Source organism: Paroedura picta, chromosome 1 (assembly GCF_049243985.1).
Source record: "Paroedura picta isolate Pp20150507F chromosome 1, Ppicta_v3.0, whole genome shotgun sequence".
In the NCBI taxonomy this organism is placed as follows: Eukaryota; Metazoa; Chordata; class Lepidosauria; order Squamata; family Gekkonidae; genus Paroedura; species Paroedura picta.
In genome coordinates, this window is record NC_135369.1 from 151963728 (window position 1) to 151991020 (window position 27293).

General features: G+C 42.6%; 1 protein-coding gene across 1 annotated transcript in view; it reads right to left on the reverse strand.

The window, feature by feature from the left end:
- AGPAT5 (1-acylglycerol-3-phosphate O-acyltransferase 5) overlaps nt 1-23108 on the reverse strand; it is a 38077-nt gene extending 14969 nt beyond the window's left edge. The window contains exons 1-5 of the mRNA XM_077309181.1: nt 22509-23108; nt 16799-16868; nt 16448-16563; nt 12551-12640; nt 2341-2431 (exon numbers count right to left, since the gene is read on the reverse strand). Of these exons, the coding sequence (XP_077165296.1) occupies nt 2341-2431; nt 12551-12640; nt 16448-16563; nt 16799-16868; nt 22509-22727 (586 nt within the window). The 5' untranslated portion in view covers nt 22728-23108. The remainder of the gene's footprint in view (nt 1-2340; nt 2432-12550; nt 12641-16447; nt 16564-16798; nt 16869-22508) is intronic.
- Between the last annotated feature and the right edge of the window lie 4185 nt (nt 23109-27293).

The following is a 27293-nucleotide window of genomic DNA, read 5'->3' on the forward strand; positions in this document are numbered from 1 at the left end:
AATATTGGATGACTACTTAGTCTTGCCTTTATTTTGTTCAAAAAGATGACAGGACTATTAGTGCTCTTTTAAAAGAGTACAGCTCCATGCTTAAAAGTCCTTTTTTTTTTTGCTTTAAGTGCCATTGATTTGAAAGAAATTACTCCAGTGGGGAAAAAGGAGGTTCAAATAGTTTGTTTGTTAAAGTTGTTAAAGAGTTGTTAAAACATCCCTTTTTCCAGACAAATTGGAGATCAGTTTCTAGGAATCATTTATCAAATATACTGCTAGTTCTACAATGAAATTTTAGTTAAAAATAAAACAAATTCACACATATTTGAATCCCCCATTCCATATTTTTAAAACAGGCTATAAATATTTAACAATTCTTTTTCCTGCATGGTTTATGGAAGTGATGAAAGATACAAAAGCAGTAAAGTACACTGCTCAGAATTGCTTAATGTTGTCAAGGAAAAGCATGCAAGCATATTACAGGTACATTTATTTTATATTTTATTTATTTATATTTTGATTTTTAGCCCGCCACTCCTGAAGGCGGCTCGTGGCGGGTTACAGATATAATGTCTAGCCAGTAGGGGAAAAGATTTAGGAAGAAAAATTACAGTGGTTTTCTTTATATGCAAGCAAATAGTTCTGGAAAACCCCCCCCACAGTAAGCCATTTTTCTGGTACCTGCTGTTCTGAAGACAGCAATGACTTTTTCTACAAATATAGATCGGACTTCCCCAGACAGGAAGTCATTTACCAGATAACAATCTCAACATTGGTCAAGAATCACAGAAACAGAGATGTACAATGCCAAGAAACAAACAAACCCTACAAACTAGCTGACTCAAGAACACAGAGATAAGGAACAAGGAAAGGATCGATGAACAATATACACCTTCAAGTTGTGTTTTGATGATCCATGAGAAAGATAATCCTGTTATTTGAAGAAAACAGAACTTTCAGAACACATTTGCTTCTATGATTCTCCTATGGAAGATAGTAACAGGACAGGCTCACAGTGGCATGATTATCACACAAATATACTATCTTTTGTGGTAAGCCACTTGGAGCAAAGGTTTCTCTAGTACACAGAAATATATACCGATATTGTTCTTGCTATCTCTGGAATTCATGCTCAGATGCATCAACAAGGCTCCCCTTCTCACTCTTTGATGCAACTTAAAAGTATCTTTCAAAACACTGTCCCTGGGGAAAAGAGACCTCATGAAAACACTATTAGGAAGGAGTCAGTGGGATGAGGGAATCAGCAAAACTCCCACTCTTCTGTTAACAGAAATTCTTGACGGGGATCTAACCCATAAATAGGTATTTGTCTCTCTCTCTCTCTCTCTCTGTCTCACACACACACTTCTCAAACTGGATGCTATTAGAATGCTGAATCACATAGATATCTGATTAAATGAATATATTAGGGATATGGCAAAGAGCTCTCTTATCTTCATATACAATGTATGATAATCGACAGTATACAATTACTTCCCAAAGAGTTGCTGCACCAGCATACAGTGTAGCTTTAAGCAGTAGGGACTTCACTGATTTGCCTGTGCATCATTACAGCAAACAGCAGGTGCACTCAGAGTATGCCACACAAAAGATAACAAAGCAAGGCATTCATACCCAGCAGGAAATGACCACCCAAGAAGGCAAGGTAACCCAACCAAGGTGATAATAGATCTGCAGTACGAAAGCATTCGTTTTTCCAAAGGATGGAGAACTTTTAGAGCACCCTAAGTCTGGGTAAAAAGAGAATAAGGATTGTATAGGTGTTGGCGTTTCATCTGTTGTCTTAGGTTTACCTGATCTGGGGCTTGAAATGCTCAGGAGAAGGGGTGACTTAACTTATTTGTTACTAGGGTGCTGTAATTCAAAGCCATATCATGCTTTTATTAAATTTAACTACATTGAAGTGCAGGACCACCTGTTTCTAATTTTCTTTTGAGATACAAGTGGTTCAAAACATTGTGCAGGAAGTTATTAATCAAAGACCTATCAGGAAGTTATTAATCAAAGACCACGGCAAGACAATGACTACAATGAACATTATTAAACACTGTTTACAGGGCAACTAGCTGATCTGGCATCCTGTTACAAGCCATACAGCAGCGGTGGCCAAGCTGTCACTTTTTAGGTGTCCATCGATTATGATTACCTTGAGCTCCTACTAGCACTCACAGGGGCTCATGGTAAACTCTAGTCCATGAACATCCGGAGAGTCACAGTTTGTCTACCCCTGCCACTGAGTCTGGCAATAAAGTCAGGTACTCCTGGATTTATGTATCTTGCTTTTTTATTTTCCTTCACTCTATTCAAAGTTATTTTGATTTCACTTACCTTCTTTATCAGCGTATGACTGACTAGCTGCAATGACTTTTGGGAGCTCTGGATTGTAACGTGTTCCCTCAGGAAAAATCACTAGAAACATCTGCAGGATTACAAGCATATATCCACACATGTATATTTTAATGCTTGACATTGGAATGTGGCTCATGCAATACGATTACATAGCAACTATTATTATTATTATTATTATTATTATTATTATTATTTCAATTTATTTCCCGCCACTCCCAAATGGCTCGCGGTGGGTTACAATGTCTTAAAAAACCCATTAAAATTCCCATTAAAAGACTTAAAAATGTCACAACATGGCAGCACAATAATAAGATCCCCTTCCTACCCCCATTCCTAAAAAAGGGGGGGTGGAGGAGAAGGAGGTCAACGATGTTCAAGAAGCCCGGGGGAGAGCAGTCGATGTACCCCAGCAGCCCCAGCCTCAACCATAGACCTGGCGGAAGAGCTCCGTCTTGCAGGCCCTGCGGAACGTTGAAGGGTCCCGCAGGGCCCGCAGCTCACCCGGGAGCTCATTCCACCAGGTGGGGGCCAGGACCGAAAAGGTCCTGGCCCTGGTCGAGGCTAGGCGTGCTTCCCTAGGGCCGGGAACTACCAGAAGATTCTCACTCGCAGAGCGCAGAGCCCTGTGGGGGGCATATATAGAAAACTATTGCCCCAAAACATCACAGTGATAGCAATATATAAGGTGAATGAATAAATATCAATAATAAATAAAATTAACAAAAACTTTGTTGGGTGGGTGAGGAAATGGAAGAATAAAAAGCAAGGCATTTAACCCAAAATACATTGTATTTCTCAGTTAAGTTCAATAATGATAATATTTAGGGACTTGAGTTATTTTTCTGAACAATAGCAAAAAAAAAATCACCAATGCAGCGGCAGAAATAGCTAAACCAAGAATGAATTAAACAATAAATCAAGGAGAAGAAAAGTAGCATCAGCTCAATGGACCCACATGTCTCTTAAGACCTACACAGGTATTTTTAGCCTGAGTCCAATTTGGCATATGAAAGTGAAGAAATATGATGCCTACTCAGCCATAACACTTTAATGTAACATGTCCTGTGATGCATAAACTTGGCATAAAGCTGGCGAAGATACTTGCAATAGAAAACAATGTGACATCTCTTTGCTTTTGTCATATATTTTAGCTAGATGGTGAGGGAGAAAATGGGTAACACTGGCCTCCAGTAAAACATTCCTCAAAGTTTGTTTACAAAGCACAAAAATTCATGTGATAGGATAGACAAACACTAAGTCATATCCTTTCACCTAAAGAATATGTAGAATGAATAACAGAAGTCTGTGACAAGTAAACTAAAACAGAATTCTGACAATCGTACTTATACTGCAGAAGGATATATATATATGATATAACTTGCACAAGGGTGACCTTTCCAAAGGCATGCTGAAGATTTGCTAGACAAAAATCCAGCATAGCCCCCAAACAGTTATTTTGAAACACACCTTCTCTTCATAGAAGTCCAGTGGAACATTGCAATGATGAATACATTTTTTGTCACTCTAAACCAGAGATCCCCCTCCAAATTAAAAAAAAATTACTTTGAATTATTTGTGGTTATTGTACTTTTTTTTTTTACTCAAGTATGATTGTTTTATATTTATGTTGCTCAGATTGGCATCTAAAGTTGAAAAAGTCCTCAGAACATATACCTTGATCAGAGTCCGTGTCACTGCATGCTGCAGGATACTGCATAGTAATGCTGTTTAGTTTGCATGGTTTCTTACTCAACTTTAAATCTGAGAAAAGATGTGTGAAAGTGTTGAATCTGCCTCAGTGTAGGAACACTTGATACCTTTTCAACAGAAGTCTCATAATCTTCAGATGGATAAAGTCTAACTTTTTTCAAGAGGAGAATGGGGGGGAGGGAGGGGGGGTTCAATGTTATTATGGCATAACCCTGAATTCTGTTCTCAGGATGAAGACACTGTTGACGAGTCCGTCTTTCAACAGGGGAAGTCTCTCTTCCCTCTCAATCAGTGTCTCACCAGTATACCATGGATCTGCTGGCCGACATTCACAGTCATAATTCTCAGTGCTTGTTTCCAAATTGTTAATTCACAAATATTGCCTGAAATGCAGTCTGTGCCATAACAAGCAAAGCTTTATTAGTTTCATCTCATGTAATGTTTGTTTCATCCTGTTTTTCTTACAGCACGCTCAGTCTGCACATAAATCTCATGTCCAGCTATCCAAAACACCTGTGAACTGGCTAGAACTCAAGTCCAGCTTTACAGTGGCTTGCAAAAGTATTCACCCTCCTTCAGTGTTTGTTCTGTTTTGTCACATTACAACCTTGAACTAAGTTGGGTTGGGGGCGGGGGTTAGCACCATTTGATTTTCAATACATGTCTACCACTTTGAACGTGCAAAATCTTTGACTGGGACCCAGTAATTTCTTGGTGGACTCCAATCCAAGTACTAACCAGGGGAGCCCTGACCTGGATAGGCCAGGTAAGCCTTATTGTGAAGGTCCTACTCTAATGACATCCACTTTATCATCTGTATTCCATACTGGTATCTGGACAAAGCTCTCCCATACCTGTGAGCTGAAGGCCGGTATTATATGCATAGAATTTTGATTACAACTTTGAGTTGGTTGAAATATTGAATACTTCTAGGCTAAGTTTCAAAATAATAGAGGAAACAAACACTGATGAATGATCTACTTTGAAAAAAGGAACAAAATCTAGAGTCTGTTCTGGTTGTTTCATTTATCATTAAAATAGAGATTGTATAAATATATTGTTAACTGATTTTGATAGCCTGGGACAGGTTCTCTCTTTTTCACGTTTTTTTCAGTGGGAGATGTCAAGGATGGAACGTGGCACATTGCACATGGAAAAAACGTGTGCACAACCCTGAGATGCCATGTTTGAGGAGAGGCAGCTCTTTAGGATCCAACAGCAGCCCAGCTACTCTAAAATGAAAAATGAATAGTCTGTGTGTGGGGACACAGCAACAACCAACTCCTTCTTTTTCACTTTTCCCCCTCAATCCTAATTCCTAGCATGGGCTAGGGTAGTCTAAGAAGACTGACCCAGATTAAAGGAACAGAATTGACACATATACCACAGGCATCTGAAGAAGTCCTTCTGAAGAAGTCAGTCAGCCTGACAAAAACTCATCTTAAAATAACTGTTCGTGTCACTGGGCTGTCATTCTATTGTACACAGAGAATAATTACAACACTCAAAACTCCGCAATGGCTGAATTAGAAAGAAAGTGCCATTTAACCTGCAGGTCATAGACAACTACAGAGATTATCAGTGAAATCAAGCATATATTCACTAAAGGGCTGTGACAGGAGCAAATTTAATAAAAGCTTATATAACAAAGGTCCCAAGGGACATCTGTTCTGAGTAAAGAACTAAAAAGATGGGCATGGAATTTAACTGTGGCCCATCTTACTGCCCAACAGGAACTCAAAGTAGCTTACAACATGTTGCAGTTTTCCATTCCATACTCAACAGAGCAATGAGAGGCAGGTCAGGTTGAGAGAACATGATGGGCCGAAGGTCACAAGTAAGTTTTTCACTGCATTTCAATTTGAGTCTCGCAGATCCAACGCTCTAGCCCTTTTATCACACTGGCTCTCACTACAAATGGTGTCACATAGGAATGATTCCAAAGACCGTCTGAACCCAGCTGAAATAAGAACACTTTCCCAGAAGCAGGTGGGAGTTGGAGAAGCCTGGGGAGAGTCAGTGCCATTCAGTGGTAGGAAGAAGGGAGTGTGGGCATACATGGAACCGACAGGGGAAAATATTCTACAAAAGGACTCCGTTTAGGGCTTAGGACCAGGTTCATCATTTCCACTGAAAAACGGAAGCAGTGAGCGAGCCCCACACCACCAATGATGTTTCCGAAGGCTACTGTGGAATCAAGGAAAACTGCTCAGGCTTGCCTCCAAAAAGCAGACTTGCCAATCAGTTCTGAGTTCGCCCTGGTGATGGCAACAGCATGCCCTCCCTCCGCTTGAGCAGTACCTGTGCTAAGAGTCCCCTAGGAAAAGGCTACAGTGCTGAGATTGCAGTATGTCAGCTTTAAGTAAGAGGGCTGGAAACTGAGATCAACAGAAAATGGCTCTTGACCTTGGAACCAAGGCAGTCCCAATAAAGTGAGTGGTAAAATGAAGCTCAGCAAGCCTTAACTAGTTTATAGTCTCAAAACACAACTAACATGTACAGGAGACTTCACCCACTGTGGCAGTTCTCCAAAATTACTGGAGAAGTTCAAGCAACCCTAAAGAAAAGGCACAACACCTTTCTGATATACATAACAGCTTTCAAAGAGACACTGAGAATTGCCTCTAGAGATCTCACTTGGAGGGGTTCCAAGTGTTGGGCTGGGATCTGAGAGCCCCAAGTCAGAATGTGCATAGCTAAGCCTTTGAAGGCCACACCTGAACGTTTCTCATCTCATAACTGAGGCAACTTGGGGTGAGGGGAGTGCCTGTATTCAGGCTGGCAGGCAACCAAAGTCAATGTAGAAAATAGCCCTTGTGAAATCCAAGGCTATCCCAACACATACCTCATGGTTCTTCAGCTCAGAACTGAGGGCAGCCCTTCCTTCCTTCCTTCCTTCCTTCCTATCATATGGCATGTGTGTGGTGTAGCCAGGAGATCCTAAAACTGTGTGGCTGCCAGGCAAGAGATGTTGGGGGGTGGTTTGCCATTGCCTGTCCCTGTGTCATGACCCTGGTATTCCTTGAAGGCTGCCCTTCCAAGTGTTATCAAGGGCTGACCCTGCTTAGCTTCCGAGATCTGACAGGCTCAGGCATGCCTGGGCTATCCAGGGTGGGCCAGGCATGCTGCAGCCAGTATTTTAGAAAGAGCCAAACTGAGCCCGAGGCTTGTTCGGCAACACCTCCAGGTTTCTACCCTCAGAGCTGATACAGACAGGGAGGGGGGAGGTTGCCTTTGTTTGGGCTGGTATGCAGTCAAAGTCTCTGAAAAATGGCCATTTTTAATCCAGCTCTATCAGGTCCTGTCTTCAGAGTATACTGCTGATATAAGGAGCAGACAGTACTTGTGGAATCCCACCAGGCACAGAAAATGGGTGTTTATCAGCACCGTTTTAAAACCACAATTGGTACATTCCTAAAGAGGCCCCTTTTGAGCTATAATGACAAAGAGGAAAGTCAGACATTTTTCTTCTTTAAATGTAGTTTATTCCTCACTAGAATGATTATTGATGATGATGAAGGAGTTGGTTCTTATATGCTGCTTTTCTCTACCAGAAGGAGTCTCAAAGCAGCTTACAGTCGCCTTCCCATTCCTCTCCCCACAACAGACACCCTGTGAGGGAGGTGAGGCTGAGAGAGCCCTGATATTACTGAAGAAGAGTTGGTTCTTATATGCCGCTTTTCTCTGTCTGAAGGAGTCTCAAAGCGGCTTACAGTCACCTTCCCTTTCCTCTCCTCACAACAGACACCCTGTGGGGTGGGTGAGGCTGAGAGAGCCCTGATATTACTGCTCAATCAGAACAGCTTTCTCAGTGCCGTAGTGAGCCCAAGGTCACCCAGCTGGCTGCATGTGGGGGAGTGCGGAATCAGCTGGCTGCATGTGGGGGAGCGCCCACACTCCTAACCATTACACCAAGCTGATAGAAAACTTTGAGAAACAAATCTCCCCAGTCTCATAAAACGTGAAAAAAAATAGCAAAAATCAATGGAGATTCTCTCTTTGTGGTGGCTAAAAAAGAAACGGGATAGTAGCACCCCTCCTGGTTATGTGCTGGTTTTAGAGAGAAAGCACCAAGAGGAAGAGGGGCACTCCTATGCTTGGGAAGCTTTGGTAATGTTTTCCCCACTTGGCCTGCACACATACAGTCCCAGTGTGAGACTTCACAAAAGCCACAACAATGAACCTGGGGACTTCTACTTGCCAAGCATAAGCTCTACCTCTGATCTCCAGTGGACTGATATATGCCCCATTTTCTATGAGCAACTGCATGAATATTGTGTCGAAAATCTTTGAAGAAAAGGTAAGAGGCTTGCCATGCTCATAAACCATTTAGAACCTTGAACTAAAATCATTCCAGGCAGAAGAGATCTGAAGTAGATTTGGTCAGAGAAGAATCACATTTAAGTTCTGTGATGTTGCTTATGAAATTCTGGATTGCATTCTCATTCTAATTCGTTTGGGTGGCAGAATTTTCACAGTGACATGCAGATGAATGCCTTACATTTGCTGTAATGTGTATATCTAACCCCTTTACAGAGTTCACATTTCTTGCATGAGTCAGCGGTAGTTCTTTATTTTTCAGAATAGGTACCCAATAAGTACATACTTATGGTAAATTTCTGTCCAGATATCTACGGTAGAGAATGACAAATCACAATTTTTTCCACATATACACTGGTTTTGCTCCTCAGGGATCTGGTCCTGGGCCCTGTTGTTCAACATATTTATAAATGATTTGTATGAAGGAATAGAGGGGGTACTTATCTGCAGGTGACACTAAACTGGGAGGAGTAGCAAATGCACCAAAAGACAGAATCAGAATACAGGATGATCCTGACAGGCTACAAAACTGGTCTAAAATGAATAAAATTAATTTAAATAGTGAAAAATGTAGTGTTCTGCATTTAGGTTGGAAAAATCAAACGTATCACTATAGAAAGAGTGTGACTTGCCTTGGCAGTAGTACATGTGAAAAGGATCTGGGGGGTCTTAGTAGCCCATACACTGAACATGAGTCAGCAGTGTGACTCAGTGGCTAAAAAGGCAAACAGGATTTTGGGCTGTATTAAAAGAAGCATAAGAGCCTCTTGTGGCGCAGAGTGGTAAGGCAGCCGTCTGAAAGCTTTGCCCATGAGGCTGGGAGTTCGATCCCAGCAGCCGGCTCAAGGTTGACTCAGCCTTCCATCCTTCCGAGGTTGGTAAAATGAGTACCCAGCTTGCTGCTGGGGGGTAAACGGTCATGACTGGGGAAGGCACTGGCAAACGACCCCGTATTGAGTCTGCCATGAAAACGCTGGAGGGCGTCACCCCAAGGTCAGACATGACTCGGTGCTTGCACAGGGGATACCTTTACCTTTAAAAGAAGCATAGTGTCCAGTTCATGCAAGGTGATGTTACCACTTTACTTCGCTCTAGTAAGACCTCACTTGGAGTACTCTGTTCATTTTTGGGCAACACAACTGAAGAAAAATGTAGAGAAACTGGAGTGGGTCCAGAGGAGGGCTACGACAATGGTGAGGGATTTGGAGACAAAAGTTGTATGAGGAAAGGTTGAAGGAGCTTGGTCATTTTAGCCTGGAGAGAAGACGACTAAGAGGTAATGTGATAACCATCTTCAAATACTTGAAGGGCTGTTATAGACAACATGGAGCAGAGTTGTTTTCTGTTGTCCCAGAGGGTCAGGCCAGAAGCAATGGATTGAAATGAATTCAAAAGAATTTTTGGCAAAACATCCGGAAGACATTCCTGACAGTTAGAGTGGTTCCTCAGTGAAACAGGCTTCCTCGGGAGGTGGTTTCTCCTTCTTTGGAAGTTTTTAAGCAGAGGCTAGATAGCAATCTGACAGGAATGCTGATTTTATGAACTGAGGCAGATTGTGAGTGAGTGGGCAGGAAGAGATGTGCCAGTGTTTGTCTCTTGTGGCCCCTCTTGCATACCCAGGGAAGTCCTAATTAAAAGGTTACATAATCGTATTATCCTGCCCCTACTAACTTTCAAGACTGAACATTTACAGTGCAACGTGTATGAGGTTACTACAAGCTAGAGTCTCAGGTCTAGTCTGATAATATGCAAGACTACTTTGCTTTTTGTAAGAAAATTGATACTGGTACAATTCTGCAAAAGACACTATGGAGTTCAGCGGAAGCCGCTTGAGATGAAACAAATTCATTTCATTCACCTTCACCCTTTCATAACCATTGAGTTATTTACACACAAAACCCCCTCTCTTTCAAAGAGAAATTCTGCAGAAACTAGAAGAAAGAATTTGCCTATCTTCAGATCGTCCTTGCTAGTGAAAAGTACAATGGGCAATTCTTCAAACTGTGCGTCAGTTTGATGTAACACTAAATGAAATGCTACTAGTGTGTCCTTAGTTTTCCAATTTTCCTTATTTGAAAAGAAGATTGTAAGCAAAGCTTTTGCTACATTGCTGGCAACAGGGACCTTTCCCCTAAATCTTGTATTTCAGGGTCAGTTCCATGACCGCATCAGTTACATAGCCAATCACCAGAAGAACAAAGATTGCTGCTGTATCTGACACTGTTTTAATGAAAGCATGTGTGGAAACTGGAGCAACTGAACCTCTCCCTCCATTTAACTAGTGTGATTAAGAGTCTACTGGTGGATTTCTCTACCCTGCTATTTAACTGGGTTTTGCTGACTCTGTTTCTAACAGCTTTGCTTTCACCTTGCAGGTCTCCAAATCTCTCAGGCATTTTTTCCCTACAAAGACTAATCTTTAAGAGAGTGGATTCTGTTCCCAGCTGCTGATAACAAAAAACTATTCTTCCTGCTCTTACTTTCTCTAGGGAATCCAGAAATAAGCAGGGGGATTACTAAATTTCTTCTACTAAACTTTATACTTGCATACAATAGATGCATACCATTAAGCTGATCTGTAGCATTGTCCTCAGTTACTTTCTGGGAGGAACATCTGTTGAAGCTATGATTATTACCCAATGATTATTATCATTTTTAAGACAATGATCCATATAATTCCTTCACTGTTGACTTCTTATCCAACTCTGAGCAAGAAATTCTAATGAACTTTAAAAATGGTTGGAAAGTCAGCAAGAGTCGACAGTACTCAGGCTGATTTTCAACGCCATTACATCTCAATGGACACTTCTTGAGGGGGCCAAAATTTCTCTTTCTGGAGCGGGGGGGGGGGGGGACTGTCAATTAAGGAGCTGAAAAGTCATACACATACATAATAACATGATATTTTGTATTGCTATCTAAAGTTACTAATAGGAGTTAAGAAGAGAGCAAGAGTCCAGTAGCATCTTAAAGACTAACAAAATTTGTGGTAGGGTAGCAGTTTTCATCCAAGAAGTGAGCATTGACTCATAAAACTTCAAATAATGCCAACAATTTTGTTAGTCTTTAAGGTGCTACTGGACTCCTGCTCTCTTCTTCTGCTAGAAACAGACTAATATAGCTACCCATTTTGAAATATCTCTCGTAGGAGTTATGATAGGAAATCAATTGCCCTTTCAAAAGGCAGACATTCAAGCAAGATGTCCCATCTGCTAAGTTAGCAGGAGCTGCATAAAGTAGAGTTGTTAAGAATAGCTTTCTCAAGCAGTTGCTGAACTTCTAGAAGGGTTTTTATAGCAATTTGTAAATCTGATGAGTGTTCTGAGGTTCTGGCATATCATTTGGTTTTTGTAGATTGTATAATGAAATGAAAGGATTTTAAACATCATTGTAACCTCTGGCACTGGACAAAGATGAGCTAAAATGTCTAATAATTCTTTACAACTCCATTAAATTGTTTAACAGTTAAAAACTTTAAAGAGACAATTTATAGCCACCAAATGTTAAATAGGGCCATTGTAATAAGGAGTAATAAGGAATCACCACTGGTGATTCAATGGAAACTAAGAAATAAGATGGTATAAACATGGATGTTTTATTGTATACACAGCCATATTAAAAAGTATGAACTCTCATCATTTGTCTACCCAGAAAGCTTTACACCAACTGAGCAACACAAATTCCATTGTGCTATCTACTATAAGAAAAACTAGTCCCAATACAGTGAGCATGTACAATGGGCAACTGGAGTGCAAGAGAATTCTGGGTGTGTGTATAATTCTCTACATGCAGCAATGCTATAGAGAGATTTTTTCCCCTAGCAATGGACAGGGTGGCCAAACGGTGGCTCTCCAGATGCCTATGGACTACAATTTCCATGAGCCCCTGCCAGCACATGCTCATGGGAATTGTAGTTCATAGGCATCTGGAGAGCCACAGTTTGGCCACCCTAATAGGTGAAGAATGGAAGAAAAATATACCAAGGACCTTATATTGCCCTTGGTCTATTTAGCAGAAATCCTATGAGAACCATTTTACTGTTCCAAACGTGTACATTAATACGTTTTGTGATTCTAACATTAATCTAAATCTCAAAGTAGGTATCTGAAAAAGCAGTATAGGCAAGGAACACACATAGCTTGCAGAAGTATAATCTTACTGGAGTCTCAGCTTTTGCCTGGGATTGCAAGTTGCTCCTCATTTTCTTTTCATCAAATTTGGCACTTCGTTTTACATAGATGCCTCCATGCTAGTAGAGAAAAAGAAATATTTATGGCATTTTATAGTCCATGACATCATATCCTGTAATATTTCACTACAAAAATAAGTCCCATTTACTTAATAACATTTTACAATGTTTGACATACAATTGTTTCCACGCTTGTCTCAATAGAAGCTAACATACTGTAACACGACACTGTCAAATTAAGGAAGATAGTTAAAAAAGAAAGCACATTTTAAAGCTTAAAGACTATTCTGTGTTGCCAGTTCTGAAAAAATATTTCAGTTTTATTAATATTCTCATTACCTATTGCTTGAGATTGGTAGTAAACTATAAGTTGTTGAGCAATGTCCAAGGTGCCTATGCTGCCAATCATGAAAGAGAAAAGAATCTAACAATAACTAGTGACTGTCATCTAAGAAGGGAAGCTGCAGGTAGGAATTCAGGATGGATCAAGCAGGTAAAGGCCTGGAACACTGGCTAGGCTGTGTCTAAATAGGAACCCATTTTAAGTAACTACTGGATGGCTTCCCCAGGTATAAAGTGAACAAACCTCTGGTTTCTTCTGTGGCTAGTTCTATTCTGTGGCTTGTTCCAATAACTTTTAGTGAACATATCTGCATGTAACATCTGCCAGAAAGTCTATACTAAGCATCCATGTTTCCTACATGCCGAAAATGTTGATCATTTCATTTTTTATTTCAAAACTAGTAGTATTATGGATTTCATTAAAATCTAAAGAACAGAAAAGTATTTTGACTGATTTTTTCATTATAAAAGAGATTTATTCCAAGAACAAGTGTGAAGTCATAAAATTACTTTGTCTTATTTGTCTTAACAGCCGAATTCACTTCTTCATTCCCAAAATGAACTGGTTCATTGATAGGAGAACTAGTCACAACTGATGGAAACTCTGAGAACTGTTTGAAAGCCAAAGGCCATTACATTACTGTACAGGCAAAATAATCTAATTTAAAAAATCCTTTCGGCAGAAGTTATGAGTTCCCAAAAGTGTAAACTGAACCATGTAATGAACAGGTTGGATTCACCCCAACTGGCTTTTCTAGTCATCAAACGAGACTATGCATAGACAAAAGCCAAGTGGGATAAGGGCTGTAAGGAGGAAAACTGGTACAATTGAGAGAAAAAGCTAATTAGATCTAACCCGGTGATCCCATAACAATGGGATAAATTAAAATTCTCTCATTTCCATACCATGGGATCAAAGCCGAATGCCACATCAATAGTTAATGTGTGACAGCTCCCTGGACACCATGGTGGCTGTGAAATCCTGTACCACTTCTAAAGGTTATGGGCTTTGGCAAGTCTACTGAGGTCACCAAACAATAAAAACTCAGCAAACTCAACACCAACTTCAGTATTGGGAAGACAACTATGCAGTAAAAGGGATTGTATACAAAGTCTTCAGTGCTCACCACCAGGTACAAACAGTCAATTTTGATAAGAGCTATATAAAAGCCAGTCTGCCCCAAGGGTATTTCTCCTCACTCATTAAAATAAAGATTTTAGACCTAATGCTGAATCAGATATTTTAAAAATTAGGGCTATGTAAGACTTTGGATGCTTATTATTAACTGTAATGTGGTTATCTTATGAAGTAATCCCAGGGGGGGAGGAGTCTCACAGTACAAACAGTTTTAAAGTTCTTTAGCACAAAGAAAAGGGACTACAATAAGATAACAAAAGTCAATAAACTAATGAAACCAAGAAGAAAAGGGATTTTTACAAACATATAATATTTGTTAACCTTTAATGGCATAAATTGACTATACAAAGACAAAGACAAAATATTTCAGAGAATGATAAAAGTATTCGATATTTTTGAAATAAAAAACTTTGCAGCTAAAAAGAGCTTCAGCAATAGAAATATCAGGGTCCTTATCCTCAAGAAGAAAATGTATCAGCCACATTTCAGAGTGAAACCGTCTCCTTCCCAGTAGTGGGGGAAGGTGTAGCTCCCACTGAAAAGAATGTTTAGGGCAGGGATTCCCAAGCAGAGGTCCATGAACCCATGGGGGTCCATGGGAGCTTGGGAGGGGGGCCACGGTCTTTCCCCTCCTGCCTTATTGGACTTGGCCACAAGCTAGGGAACTGGCTGCCTCCACTCAGGAGTTGGTGGGTAGGCTGTGGGCATAAACATTGGGGGGGGGGGAGAGTTGGTTGGGTTGTGGTCTGGTGGGGTTCAGAGGAAGGAGCAAAAGGAGGGTGAAGGATGTGAGTGGTGATGTTACTTCCGGTGACAGAGCACTTCTGGGGTGTGTGGTCGGGAGGCATGGCCAGTTGGCATCACTTACGAGGGTCTTTAAAGCCTGAAAATTTATTTCAGGGGCTCCTCCACCGTCAAAAGGTTAAAAAAAGGTTGTTAAACCTTCCCCTTGTCCAAGCAGATGGTAAAAGGTTTAATTGCGCTTGCATAAAGCAACACCTGAGCATTGGATTATTTAATGAATGAAAGCATGCAGGAAGGGATCTGTAAGCAGGAGGGAGGTCAACTAATTAAGTAACTAAGAATATGAAAATATCATAAAGAACTTCAGGTATGGAAATGTTTCTTTACTAAAGCAACATAATGGATTGGGGTAGTTCCTATACTATCTTGGTATTCCACGCAAAGTCTGAAAGCATTCCTCTATGTCAGGCTTTCTCAACTATATATATATATTTAAAAATTAAACATTTATTGGGTCATATGACCATATAGTGTCATGTTGACCCACACCCCTCCCAAAATGACCGTTGATGGGCCTGGAGGAGGTGGAAAGGGGGCTTCCCAATAAAATTCTGCACTATTATGCAACTTCTGGGGTTTCTCAAAGCCTTAAGAATATTTCAGGGTTTCTCAACCAGGGGTTTCTTCCTCGAACCAGAGGTTCTTCCATTGAAGCAAGAGTGTTCAAGTTGCAGGAAAACTCTAGTCACGAGGAAAGATCTTTCCTGTTGTTTGTAGAGATAGGTTAGCAGGTGACACATGCTTAGATCTTACAGATTCTTTCGGTAATGATTTAAGGACTTGTTTTGTAGACATTAAAAAACCAGGATGTGTTTACCAATAAGTTTTCCTCAAGCTTGTTTTCTGTTGTCTACATATTCAGTATCTGTCTTCATATTCAGTCTAATATCTATATTCCACAACAGGATGTTTAGCAGTGACCGGAAATATGCATTCCATCACAATACTGTAATTAATTGTCACTGGAAAGTTTTAGTTGAGTGTAAATGACATCATTGACGCAGAATCAACAGGAAGACCAGGAAGTGTAAAAACATAAAACAACATTTGGCACGCCAGGGAGGGTAAGAAAACTGTCAACTTCATGTATCCTTAATAATGTAACACTTTTACTTAAACACCAGAAAGCACCACCATTCACAAGCTAAATTAATAATACATCCATATATCCTCCCACATTCTGTTCTGAAAACAGCATTACAAAGTCCCAGAGATCAAACACCGACAAAGCTAGAACCAGCTTGATTTTCTTTTTGGCTGAATTCTCCTTGTCACTACACTCCATCCCTCACGGCTATGGTTTTAGCAAGTCTAACCATTCACTTGCAACTACTGTGTCTACCTTATCGCCCAGGCGCTCTGTCAGGATGAAGCCTACATGAAGCTCAAGAAAAGGAGAAACAACTAAAAGGGGAAGAATGTATAAACCCATTAAGCAACTAGTCCATATATGAAAAAGTCTGGTCTTTCACCCACTTTTCACGGTGAAAAAGAGCTCCCTCTTGCAGGCCCTGCGGAACTGTGGAAGTGTATACTGTGGAAGTATATGACAGATACAACATGGGAATAAGGTAATGATTTACCTGATAAAAATACCACCCGTACAAAGGAAGCCATTTTAACCCATCCTTCAAAACATATCGAAGGTGTCCAAGAGCATTCTGCCTGATGGCCAACATGTCCGCTATTATCCAGTCAACTGCAAAATCAAATCACAAATGTTTACACATATAAAAAAACCCTCCAAGTTCTCCCCACCCCTCAGAAAGGTTCAAATTATCAGGAGGCATTTTCTAATGTTGAAATGTTTTAATGCCTAAATTGTATGATTGTTATTTGTTGTCAGCCACATCGAGCCAACCAGGGAAGCATTATGTGCAGTCATATTTTCTAGGGAAGATTTATTATTAACGTTGAAGAGGGGATATACTGACCTGTACACTGATGATTTGATATATATACTACATTTTCTTTTGTTTTTGGCAGATCACCATAGAGAATTATCTAGGAGAGAAAAGGTACTTCATTAGCACATTCATTCAGAGAGGAGTTAAAGAATACATTTGAAACTAGGGATCAACTATTTTAAGAAATTAATTCTCAGGAATGAGAATTTAGCAAGTGCAAATCTACATTAAAAATGAGTCGTATCACCATTCTTTTTCTCTTTGGTGCAAGTGCTATTTTTGATCCCCTTGACACCGCATGATGCTCCACTGAAGCCACCTTGGCCATGTATAATAAGGGTTCACCCATACCTATATAACTGACAGAAAACTGAACTGGGTTAATCCATGTAAGTACTTCAAAAAGATAACAGCTGATCATATAAAGATTTACATCCTCTCGTGGGAAAAATAACCAATATGTTCCTCTAAAAACCTCCCTTCTTTCTGGTGAAGTGTATTGTACTGACCAAAAACTCAACCTTCAAGTCCCTTTTTGTAAAGTTAACAAACCACTTGCAATGTTCTTCCTTATTTAAATAATTCAACTAGTCCACATGGGAAAAATACATATATGTATAATTAGCAGAATGTACATATAAGATCTTATCCTATCTAATTTATACAAAATATTTTTTGGTTTTCTAATAGTGGAAAGATACTGTGTTTCATCATCAATGTGAAAAATGCTGAAAAATTGATTCAATTCATAAATCAGGGGAAGGGGATGAACAAAAGCACTTCAAGTACAAAACTGCACAGGATAACAGGATGCAGGAGCCTTTGACCTCAAGGTCTCTCATTTCATTCAGGCCTCCTCAAATACAGGAACCACAACACATCTGTTTTGTGCATGGGTGAACAAAATGTGGAACATCTGCTTATTGTTAACAGTACTAGGTCTTACAGCTGATCTACATTTATTTGACCACAAATCTCAGTAATATCAGAAGAACCTGCTTTCCAACAGACATATTTGAAGGGCATAAATATTAAAAAGCAAACATAATTTTATTTACCAACAAACACGATTAATATATAACTAGGCTGGCCATACAATAATTTTTTGGACAGGAGAAGAGCATCTATACACCCCAAAAGAAAGATTATTTCTACAGCGAATACATTTTACAATAATGCTGCTGAATGAGGTAGCATGGAAGTTTTGGGAATCTTGCAAATATGGTTAAGGTGGGGATAATTTTCACTGATTCCTCCCTTAAGTGGCAACTCAAATCACACTCTGAAATGCTGCTCCTGGGAGGTGGGGGACCCCCCAGAAACAGCTTGGGAAGAATTTGAAGTCTGATGAGCTGAAGAGAGATGAGCAAAAATCACACACACGCCCCCTGGGCCTGCAAAAATCTAGGTGGGATCCAAGCAGAGATCTCCCATGTAGTTCTCTTTGCCTCTGCACCAGTTCAAAAGCTATTCAACTGAGTTTACATAAACCTAATTGTGAACATAAAGGGAGTTAAAAAGTGGTCAGTGGTGACTAAAATATACTCAGTGATAACAAGCACATGGACTCAGGGAGTTTTGTATATAAAGCAACAGTATCCCACAGTTTGTACAGAGCCACATTCACAGTCGCCATCAACCAAAACAGCCACCTTTACTAACACCCCTGGCTGGAGTCCTGCACCATAAGGAGACTTCCAGCTTACCTATTCCTCCACTGGCAGAAGTTTTAAGCTTGGAACCACCTGCCAACCACAAGCCCTCAGGACAAGAGTCTTCCTGACTTTCTTGAAACATGCAGCAAGATGCCACATTTGGGAATGGTGCAAAAAAAAGCCACAAGTGGCATGGCAAAGAGTTATTTTAATCACTGATGAAAACAGCCTTGAAAAAGGACAACATCCTCTACTTGAGCTCTGACTCTAATTGGGTCTAAATACTCTGTGTTGCCCTTGAGACAAAATATTTGCTTATTCGCCTTTACCATTAACAGTCACGCAACTACAGTTCACAATCAAGTGAAATAAGGATAAGAAGCTCATAGCCCACATGAGGATCTATCCTATTGGTTAGACCAGTGGTCCGCAACCTTCTTCAGGCTGCGGACCGGCGGCAGCGGGGAGGGCAATCGCCCGGCTGCGCATGCTGCGCGTGCACAGCCGGGTCACGCATGCACATTTGCGGCCGCGCATGGTGCAGATGTGCATGTGTGACCCGGCACAGCTCTGTGGGGAGAGGGAGCTGCGGCTCGGCACCAAGCCGCAGCCTGGTGGTTGGGGAACACCGGGTTAGACATCACTGGAAGTGGAGGAAGAATTGGTTCTCATGTCCTGCTTTTCTCTACCAGCAGGAGTCTCAAAGCGGCTTACATTCACCTTCCCTTTCCTCTCCCCACAACAGACACCCTGTGAGGTGGGTGAGGCTGAGAGAGCCCTGATATTACTGCTCGGTCAGAACAGCTTTATCAGTGCTGTAGCGAGCCCAAGGTCACTCAGCTGGCTGCATGTGGAGGAAAAGTGGGGAATCAAACCCAGCTTGCCTGATTAGAAGTCGTTGCTCTTAACCACTACACCAAGCCTTTACACTATGATCCAGAAAGTTTGGTTCAAATCTTCTCTTTGCTGCAACAGCTAATTGGATAATTTTGGGCTAGTTACTGCCCACAGCCTAAACTATCTGTTGGGAGAAGCTGTGGCCAAGGGGGGAAGAGGTTCAGCTTTACATGCTGAAGGGCCCAGCTCACTCCCCAGCATCTCCAGTTGAAAGCACCATGGTAGGTGATATGAATGACGCCTGCCTGAGACCCTGGAAAGCTGTTGTAAATCTGAGTAAACAATACTGCCTTTGACAGACCAAGAGTCCAATTCATTATAAGGCATCTTGAAGTGTGGAAGGAAAAAAAACCCCATCCATACTGCCCTGAACTCCTTACAGAAAGGGCAGGATAAAAATCTCCTGGATACAACACAAGGACATGCAGAAGGACTTATTAGAAGCTACTTAGAACATAAAAGCCATGCTGGATCAGACCAAAGGCCCACCCAGGCTAGATCCTGTTCTCAGTGGCTGACCAGTTGCTTCTAACAAGCCCACAAGCAGGATGGCTGCAACATCCTCCTCCCTGTGGTCCGCAGCAATTTGAGAGATACAGATGCCTGCTGCCTCTAGTACTGGAGGGAGGAGATGTCCATCATGACTAGGAGCCCCTGATAGCCCTGCCCGCCATGGATTTGTCCACTTCCTGTTTAAAGTGGTGTGAAGAAGCAAGTCAGAAGCGGTGTGAAGAAGAGAGCAGCAGTGGTTAAGTAGTGGTTAAGAGCGGCAGCGTCTAATATGGATAACATAGAGGTGGCAGCCTCTAATATGGAGAAGGGGATTTCCCACTCTTCCACATGCAGCCAGTTGGGCGACCTTGGGCCAGTCACAGTTTTCTCAGAGCTCTCTCAGCCTCATCTACATCACAAGGTGTCTGTTGTGGGGAGAGGAAGGGTACGTGATTGGAAGTGACATTGAGACTCCTGTGAATAGTAAAAAGTAGGGTACAAAAAACCCAGCTCTTCTTTTCTGGTCTGCCCTCCTGAATCTCCCACCCTTTGGCTTCAGCAGATGACCCCAGTTTCTAGTATAATTATATGAAAAAAAGCTTCCTGTCTACTCTCTCCAAATCCTGCATAATTTCATAGATTTCGATCTATGTGTCCCCTTGCTCACCTAAGCTGATAGTGTAGTTACTCCAGCCCCTTTATCATTTTGGTTGCTCTTTTCTGCACTTTTTCAAGCTTTACAATACTATTTTTCATGCTTTTTGACACTTAGTGTGAATAGGTGTAAATCAAGGTCCCCAATCCCTTTTCAGCCTGTGGAATTCTGACACAGCTTGGTAGGTACAGTCACAAAGTGGCTGCCACAGGAGGTGAAGCCTGCCACAAAACGGCTGCTCCAGCTTACCCTCAGTCATAAAGGGAAGATCCTTGAAAAATCTGCACTGCCAATCAAAGTTCTAGGAGCCAGTCAGAACCGTTCTTGGGCAAAAGTATTACCTGGCCATGCTCATTTTCTAAAAACGTTTTTCGGGCACCCATCTTGTAAAGAAAATCCATTAGTTGCACACTAATTTCATAGGTATGACTAATGTTCAAGATTACATTGGTGCAGCAGTTAAGTGTTGAAGTACATTCTGGGAGGCCTATGTTCAAATCCCAGTGCCATAAAGATTTCCTAGTGACCTTGGATCAGAATCTGTCTCTATGCCTTATCTAACTCACAGTTAGTTGTAAAGGTAATATGGTAAAATCTCAAGATCAGGCCTGTTTTTTGACAGTCCTGAAAGGGTTCCCAAATGCATGGAAATTAATTAATTTTTAAATATATTTTTTAAAAATTTGTTAAATATTTCATAGGATCTTAGAGTTGGAAGGGATCTCCAGGGTCATCTAGTCTAGCCCCCTGCATAAGACAGGAAATTCACAACTACCTGCCCACCACAGTGACCCCAATTCCGTGCCCAGATGATGCCCTTCTGCCCACCCACTTACAATCTGCCTAAGTTATTTACTGGGTGATATGTCCATATATGGTCATGTCAACCCTCCCACCCCCTCCAAAAATGGCCAATGATGGGTCTGGAGGAGGTGGGAAGGCGAGGGGCCCCAGGTGGGTGTGTAACAGCTATGCTTCTCATCTATATTCTGCACAATCGTGCCACTTCTTGGGCTTCTTGAAACCTGAGGAATGTTTCAGGGGGTTCTCAACAGTAAAAAAGTTGAGAAAGGCTGCTTTAGATTATCCAAAGTTGTTTCCTAGACGAATTTCCAAGTTCAGCCACCAAATCTTGCTGAATATGTGGAATGACCAAACTCCCCCCTCCCCCAGAAAGAAACAACCTAAACATTTGATAAAGTGGAACCTAAACCCAACAGAATAAGCCAGTAAGTTCTTAAGGTTGCTTATGGTCACTTTTAAAAGAAATCCTCACAGCCTGGTTTAGGATGACTTGACAAAGGTCTTACCAAAGGCCACTGGCTTTCACAGAACAGGAGCAATTCTTATGTGGGCTACAACACGCCTTTCGAACACATGCTGCATTTTCCTCCAGACCTGTGGGACTGGGGCAGGGCTTCCAGGCCAGAGTGCCTGGTTTCTTTTTGAGCAGGCTTGAGCATCAGTAATACTTTAAACTGGCCACTACAGGAGACACTTCATTTATTCAGTTTTTTCCCCATTTCATACCTGTAATTCAGATGTAAGCCCAGTTTGCATGTACATTCCCTTTTTAGACACTACCCTTTCCATTTCACATTACCATGGACACAACTGCACACGCAAAGGGCCGGCATCCAGACATGAAACACCTTCAGCATCTCACGTGGATGTGCGTATTCAATTACAGCATGTTCCGCCAAGTTCGAAGCGCACATATATGTAACACTGTGCCCATATTCTTCTTTTTTTTAATGCAACGTGACCTCTTCCTGCTTCCACACCTGCTTTTTAAGACACACACATCCTTCAACCGACATGCACAACACATTCAGGGGAGGTGCACTTGTGCCCAAGAAGTCAGGACCTGACCAAAGCGAGGCCATTGAGCCAAGGGCCAAAGCTGTGCATGACCCTCTTGGCCAAGGACATCCATTTCCTCTCCCCTCCCCAAAGGGACGGCCTCCTTCTTCACGCCTGGATGGTGGGGGGGGGGGGGCGGGCGAGGGAATAGTGCTTGTGTCCCTGAGCCAGTCACCTGTACGCCGGTGTAGTTCTCGAAGAAGAAGAGCACCATGCTCTGGTAGATGGTGTACAGCCGGTCGTCCACCTGGTGATAGAAGCGGGCAGGCAGCAGGGTGGAAAGCAGGCGCCAGGCTCCCCAGGCCAGCACGTAGGTGGGGGCGGTGCCCATCATCACCGCGGCGGGCAGCACGTAGCGCATGGAATAGGTGTGCAGCACCAGCGAGAGCAACATCGTCCTCCCTGCCCTCCCCGGGCCCCGGGGTCGTGCCCCTCGCGCCGGCCAAAGCCGCCTGCTGCGCGCCTCACCGGCCGCGCCACATGAAGCAGCGGGCGAGCCGAGCCGTCAGTCAGGCGCTTCTCGCGCCCCGCAAGCCAAAGCGGAGGAGGAGGAGGAGGGGGAGAGTCTCGCCTCGCAGCCGCATGGCCGGCGGGCGGCCGAGGCAGAGGAAACACGAGAAAGAGGCGGGCCAGGCGACAGCTAGTTCCGGGCAGGCTCGCTCGCCGCCTCGCCGCTCCCTCGCCGAAAGTGCACAACCCCGACCGGCCAGCCCCTCGCCTGGGAAAGAAAAGGGCGCCTGCGGCAAGGCAGCTCCGCCTCGCCGGTGGAGACGGAGGAAACTTCCGGGGGTTGGCCGAGGCCGCCCCATCCATTCGCATTCTCCGCCTGTTTCTCCTCCTCCTTTTGCTGCCGCTCTTGTCAAAAAGCCTTCCTGGAGAGAGGCGCGAAATGCCGACAGCCTCTCTGAATGACAGGACGCTTGGAGAAGCCGTCGCCTGCCCGGGTTCCTTCCTTTCTGGCTTATCTCCGACGCCTAGGAGGCTGCAGGGCTTAGTGGTCGATGGAAAGGGGCTCTGTGCAACCTCGGGCGGTTCCTGAACGGAGGGGAGGGGTGTGTGATAAAGTTCTGGTGAAAGAGGCTCATGGCTGTAGGATTGCAAAAGCTTTTGAGAAACAACTAGACTTCCATTTTACTTTAAGACGTGTGGACAGGGTGAAAAAAGGTGCATGGTGATCTTCTTACTTAAGCCAAAACGACACAACAAAGCTTTTGGGCACTCTCCAGGTTGAAAAACTTCATAATAATAATTTTAAAAGGGACTCTAAAAACACCTCACAAGAGGTTCATCAGATAAGACAGGCAAGATCTCGACTAATGGACTTTCTAATGAATTCCACCCAGACGTAGGAAAAACAGTTCCTAATGGAGATAGGTTCAAGCAAGGAGCTGTGTTGGTCTGAAGCAGCAGGATAAATGTTGAGTCCAGTAACACCATCAAGGCCAACAAAGTGAATAAATGTTTAGCTGCTGTCAATTGCTGTCTTGATAATGTCAGTGCCTGAACATGAATCACCTTACACAAGGTACGCTGTTCATCAGGTAAGTGCTCAAAGTAGGCAGTTCATTTCTCCCACAATAAAAGCTGGTAGGCTGCCATTATCCCTTTGTAGTTGTCAATTCTAAGATTCAGAGTGGTGGGCACATAAACCTTACAGCTGACAGCATGGAATGAAAGCTGGATCGATACTTAGCTTACATCTCATCTGCCACCAGTGATGAAGTTGGGGGATGTGAACTCACGCTCCATCTCCCCCTGCCCTCTCCCCAATGCCAGAAATGACCCAGCGGCCTATTCCGCTGGGCTGGGGCAGGCATCTGCCACTCTCTTGCCCCCTGCCACCACCACCCCATGCAGCTAAGTTAAAATGAGGGTACTTATCTCTCTGAACTCCAGTTGCTACCACAATACCATCAAGTGTTTTTATGACTAGGGCCCCTCCCCTTTCCACCCCATTCAGGCCCATCATTAGCCATTTGTGTGTGGGGGGGGATGGGTGTAGGTTGACATACACATATACACATATGGTCATATTACCCAATAAAATGTTAGGTGTTTTTTAAAAAAACATATAAAAATTAACTTCTTCTGGGGTCATCAAGTAACCCCAGAGTTTCATGAAACCCCTGTAGAGAATGCCTGCCCTAATAGCTCCCTGGGTAAATACACCTATGGAATATGCTTCTGTGGATACAAACCTTACCTTTTGCCAGCAACAAGTCAATCAGTGAAGGGAGGAAGAGAGAGAGCAAGTAGTTTCAACAGTAGTCCACCAACTGTTTTATAAACGCTTTAGATTCTAGAATGTTTTTTTAATTATATGTTATACTAGCTTCAAAGTCCATTCCTAAGAATGGGCCTTGAAAGGGTCCCCTCCCCTGGCCAAGCAACTTAAGGTGGCTTTGGGCCGCAGCTCACAGCCTGATCAAGTGGGGCGGGCAGGGGCAGGCCAGTTCGTTAGAAGGCTCGGAACAGAGCTCCTTAGCAGGCAGTCAGCAGGCCAGGAGGCTGTCATTAGCAGGCCCTCCACCATGACCCAGGGCCCTCTCCCCTTACCTGCTGCTGTCTCCAGGCACTGAGGTGTGTCTGAGAGCAAAGAGGCTAGAGTCCAGGGAGCTGCAGGGGCATCAGGGCCCTGATTGGCCCTATTCCAACTTGGACAGCAGGACACGTTCCAACCCCCAGGCTGTTTCACAAATATATAGAGGAATCATGGATGGATAAGGATCATGGATGCAACCAGGAATGGAATGGGTGCTAGGACCCAGGGGACACTGGCAGGGACAGATCTCTCTTGCATCAGGAGCCATAGGAGGTAATCAGGGCTCCTTCCTCGCAGGGAAGCAAGGGTCGTTTGTAGTTTGTCTCTGTCTCTCCCTTGCAGCAGGAGCCATAGCAAGAAACCAGGGGTCGTTTGCAGTTTGGCAGAGCTCTCTCTCTGTGTGTGTCTTTCAGGCGTCTGAGAGCAAAGTAGCGAGTATCCAGGTAAGGATGGCGGGAGCTGGAGAGGGAGGGCCAATCAGGGTGCGGCCAGCTTTGCCTTATTCCATCTCAGACAGCCAGGACACTCTCCACTCCCAAGGCTGTTTCACAAATATTAGAAACAATGGATAAGGATAAGGATAATAAAATAATAACCCACCAGACAAGAAACATAACATTTGCAGTGGTGGCATCTTGAGTGCTCTTATCCTTGAGGTTCACCTAGCATTAACTTTATTTTCTTTTCTTCACTAGGCTAAACATTGCTTTTTTTTAATGCTGGCTAACTAGAGGGGAATATTTCAGTATTTTGCACACTTCTGTAGCTTCTTTTACAAGGCTCTTTTAAAGCTCTTAGATGTTTTATGCTGTTCTTACACTCTAGTTAATGATGTTAATGCTTCTTTTTAAACACTGTTATTAAGTTTTAACTAATTTTATTTGTTGATGTTTTAGATATTTTGCTTGCAACCTGGCTCAAGTCCATTTACTAGAGATGTCAATAAATCCATATGCTGTTTTCATAATTTTTGTGCTTTTTCCCTCTTCTTTGCAAGCTACCCCAAGTGGGTCCCTGAAGAGGCAACATATATGTTCTCTGAAAAAAAGATAAAACCTCACATTGAGCTGGACACATGGTTGCCAGACACAGCATAAGATATTAGGAATCCCCCAGCAAACCTGATGTTAGAGCCAGACTGTACAGATTGATGGTGAAAATACACAGAGGTCCCCTCTTCAAGACAATCCTTGAAGGAACTCCTTCATGCTGATTGGCATGTCATTCATTCTCCATGCACCACACTCGTGCTGCAGATGGGGCCTGTCATTTTCACTCCATGCAGGCTGTATGACAATCATTAGGGAGATCATGTTACCTAAAGAGGCTTCCCCTTCTGTGAACGCAGTTATGTAACAGTGGAGGGTTCCCAACCCCCCCCTCCCCGTGAGAGTCCCATGTTGAAACAGCTGAGCTCAGTCTGCAACAGAGGGGAACACTGCTCTCCATCAAACAAAAACACAGCTGTGACACAATCCACACATTTATTGATTTCTTTCAGGCACACTGAAATAAATTCTCATTTTGCAGCAGCCTCCCATTCTTATGCAAGCTGTACTAACTGTCCTTGTTAAAGCATACCTGCAAGAGGATTAATTATGCTTATTTATTAATATATTCCACCTTTCCACAATACCAGGGTAGCTTACAACATAAATTGAAATGGATCAAGTTAAAACTGGTTGTTAGTGATACTCACTTGTAGCTATCCCTAACGGCGTCGATTCCACTTTTCACCTTTGACAGAATGAAGACAGCCTTGGATCCTTCCATAGTATGTCTAGCAGGCTACAACAAAGTGTGGGCACAGCTAGTGAGAATTAGCTCACATGTGGTGCTGTTGTTGAATGAGCCTCCTAAATAGAGGGGACCACAAGCCTATGTAGGGAGTGGCGGGAAATAAATCAAATATAATAATAACTAGAACTAAAGTCCATTTTATGCAGGGATAAAATGGGTGCTAGGCAATTAGTTATTAGTTATTTGCTAGTGGTCTAGCAAATTAGGACCCAAAAGGATGATGAGCTGAGAGCCCAAGTAATAACTAATATGGAACAGTGAAAACATAATGAAGGATAGCAATCACTGAGGAAGTTTAGGAAAATGGGATATAATTTACCTAGGAAACCGTTTTGGTTGTTATTGATTTCTGTTATGATTTTGGATGATTTACAAAGATTTGAATCACTATAAAAAGAAGAAATAAAAAGATCCATTACTGATTTGAAATAGCCTGGACCATTCCTAATTTTTTGATTGGTGATACCACAAGGAATTGACGGTTCAATAGGATCCTAGAGGTTTGGCCCACCGCTGCATAGTGGCTGGAGGACATCTATAACTGTGATCCCCACGAGCAGAGGTGGGGCAGATTAGACTTGCATAATGTTGCTGTGGTGCAAGTGTGCCTTGATGCCA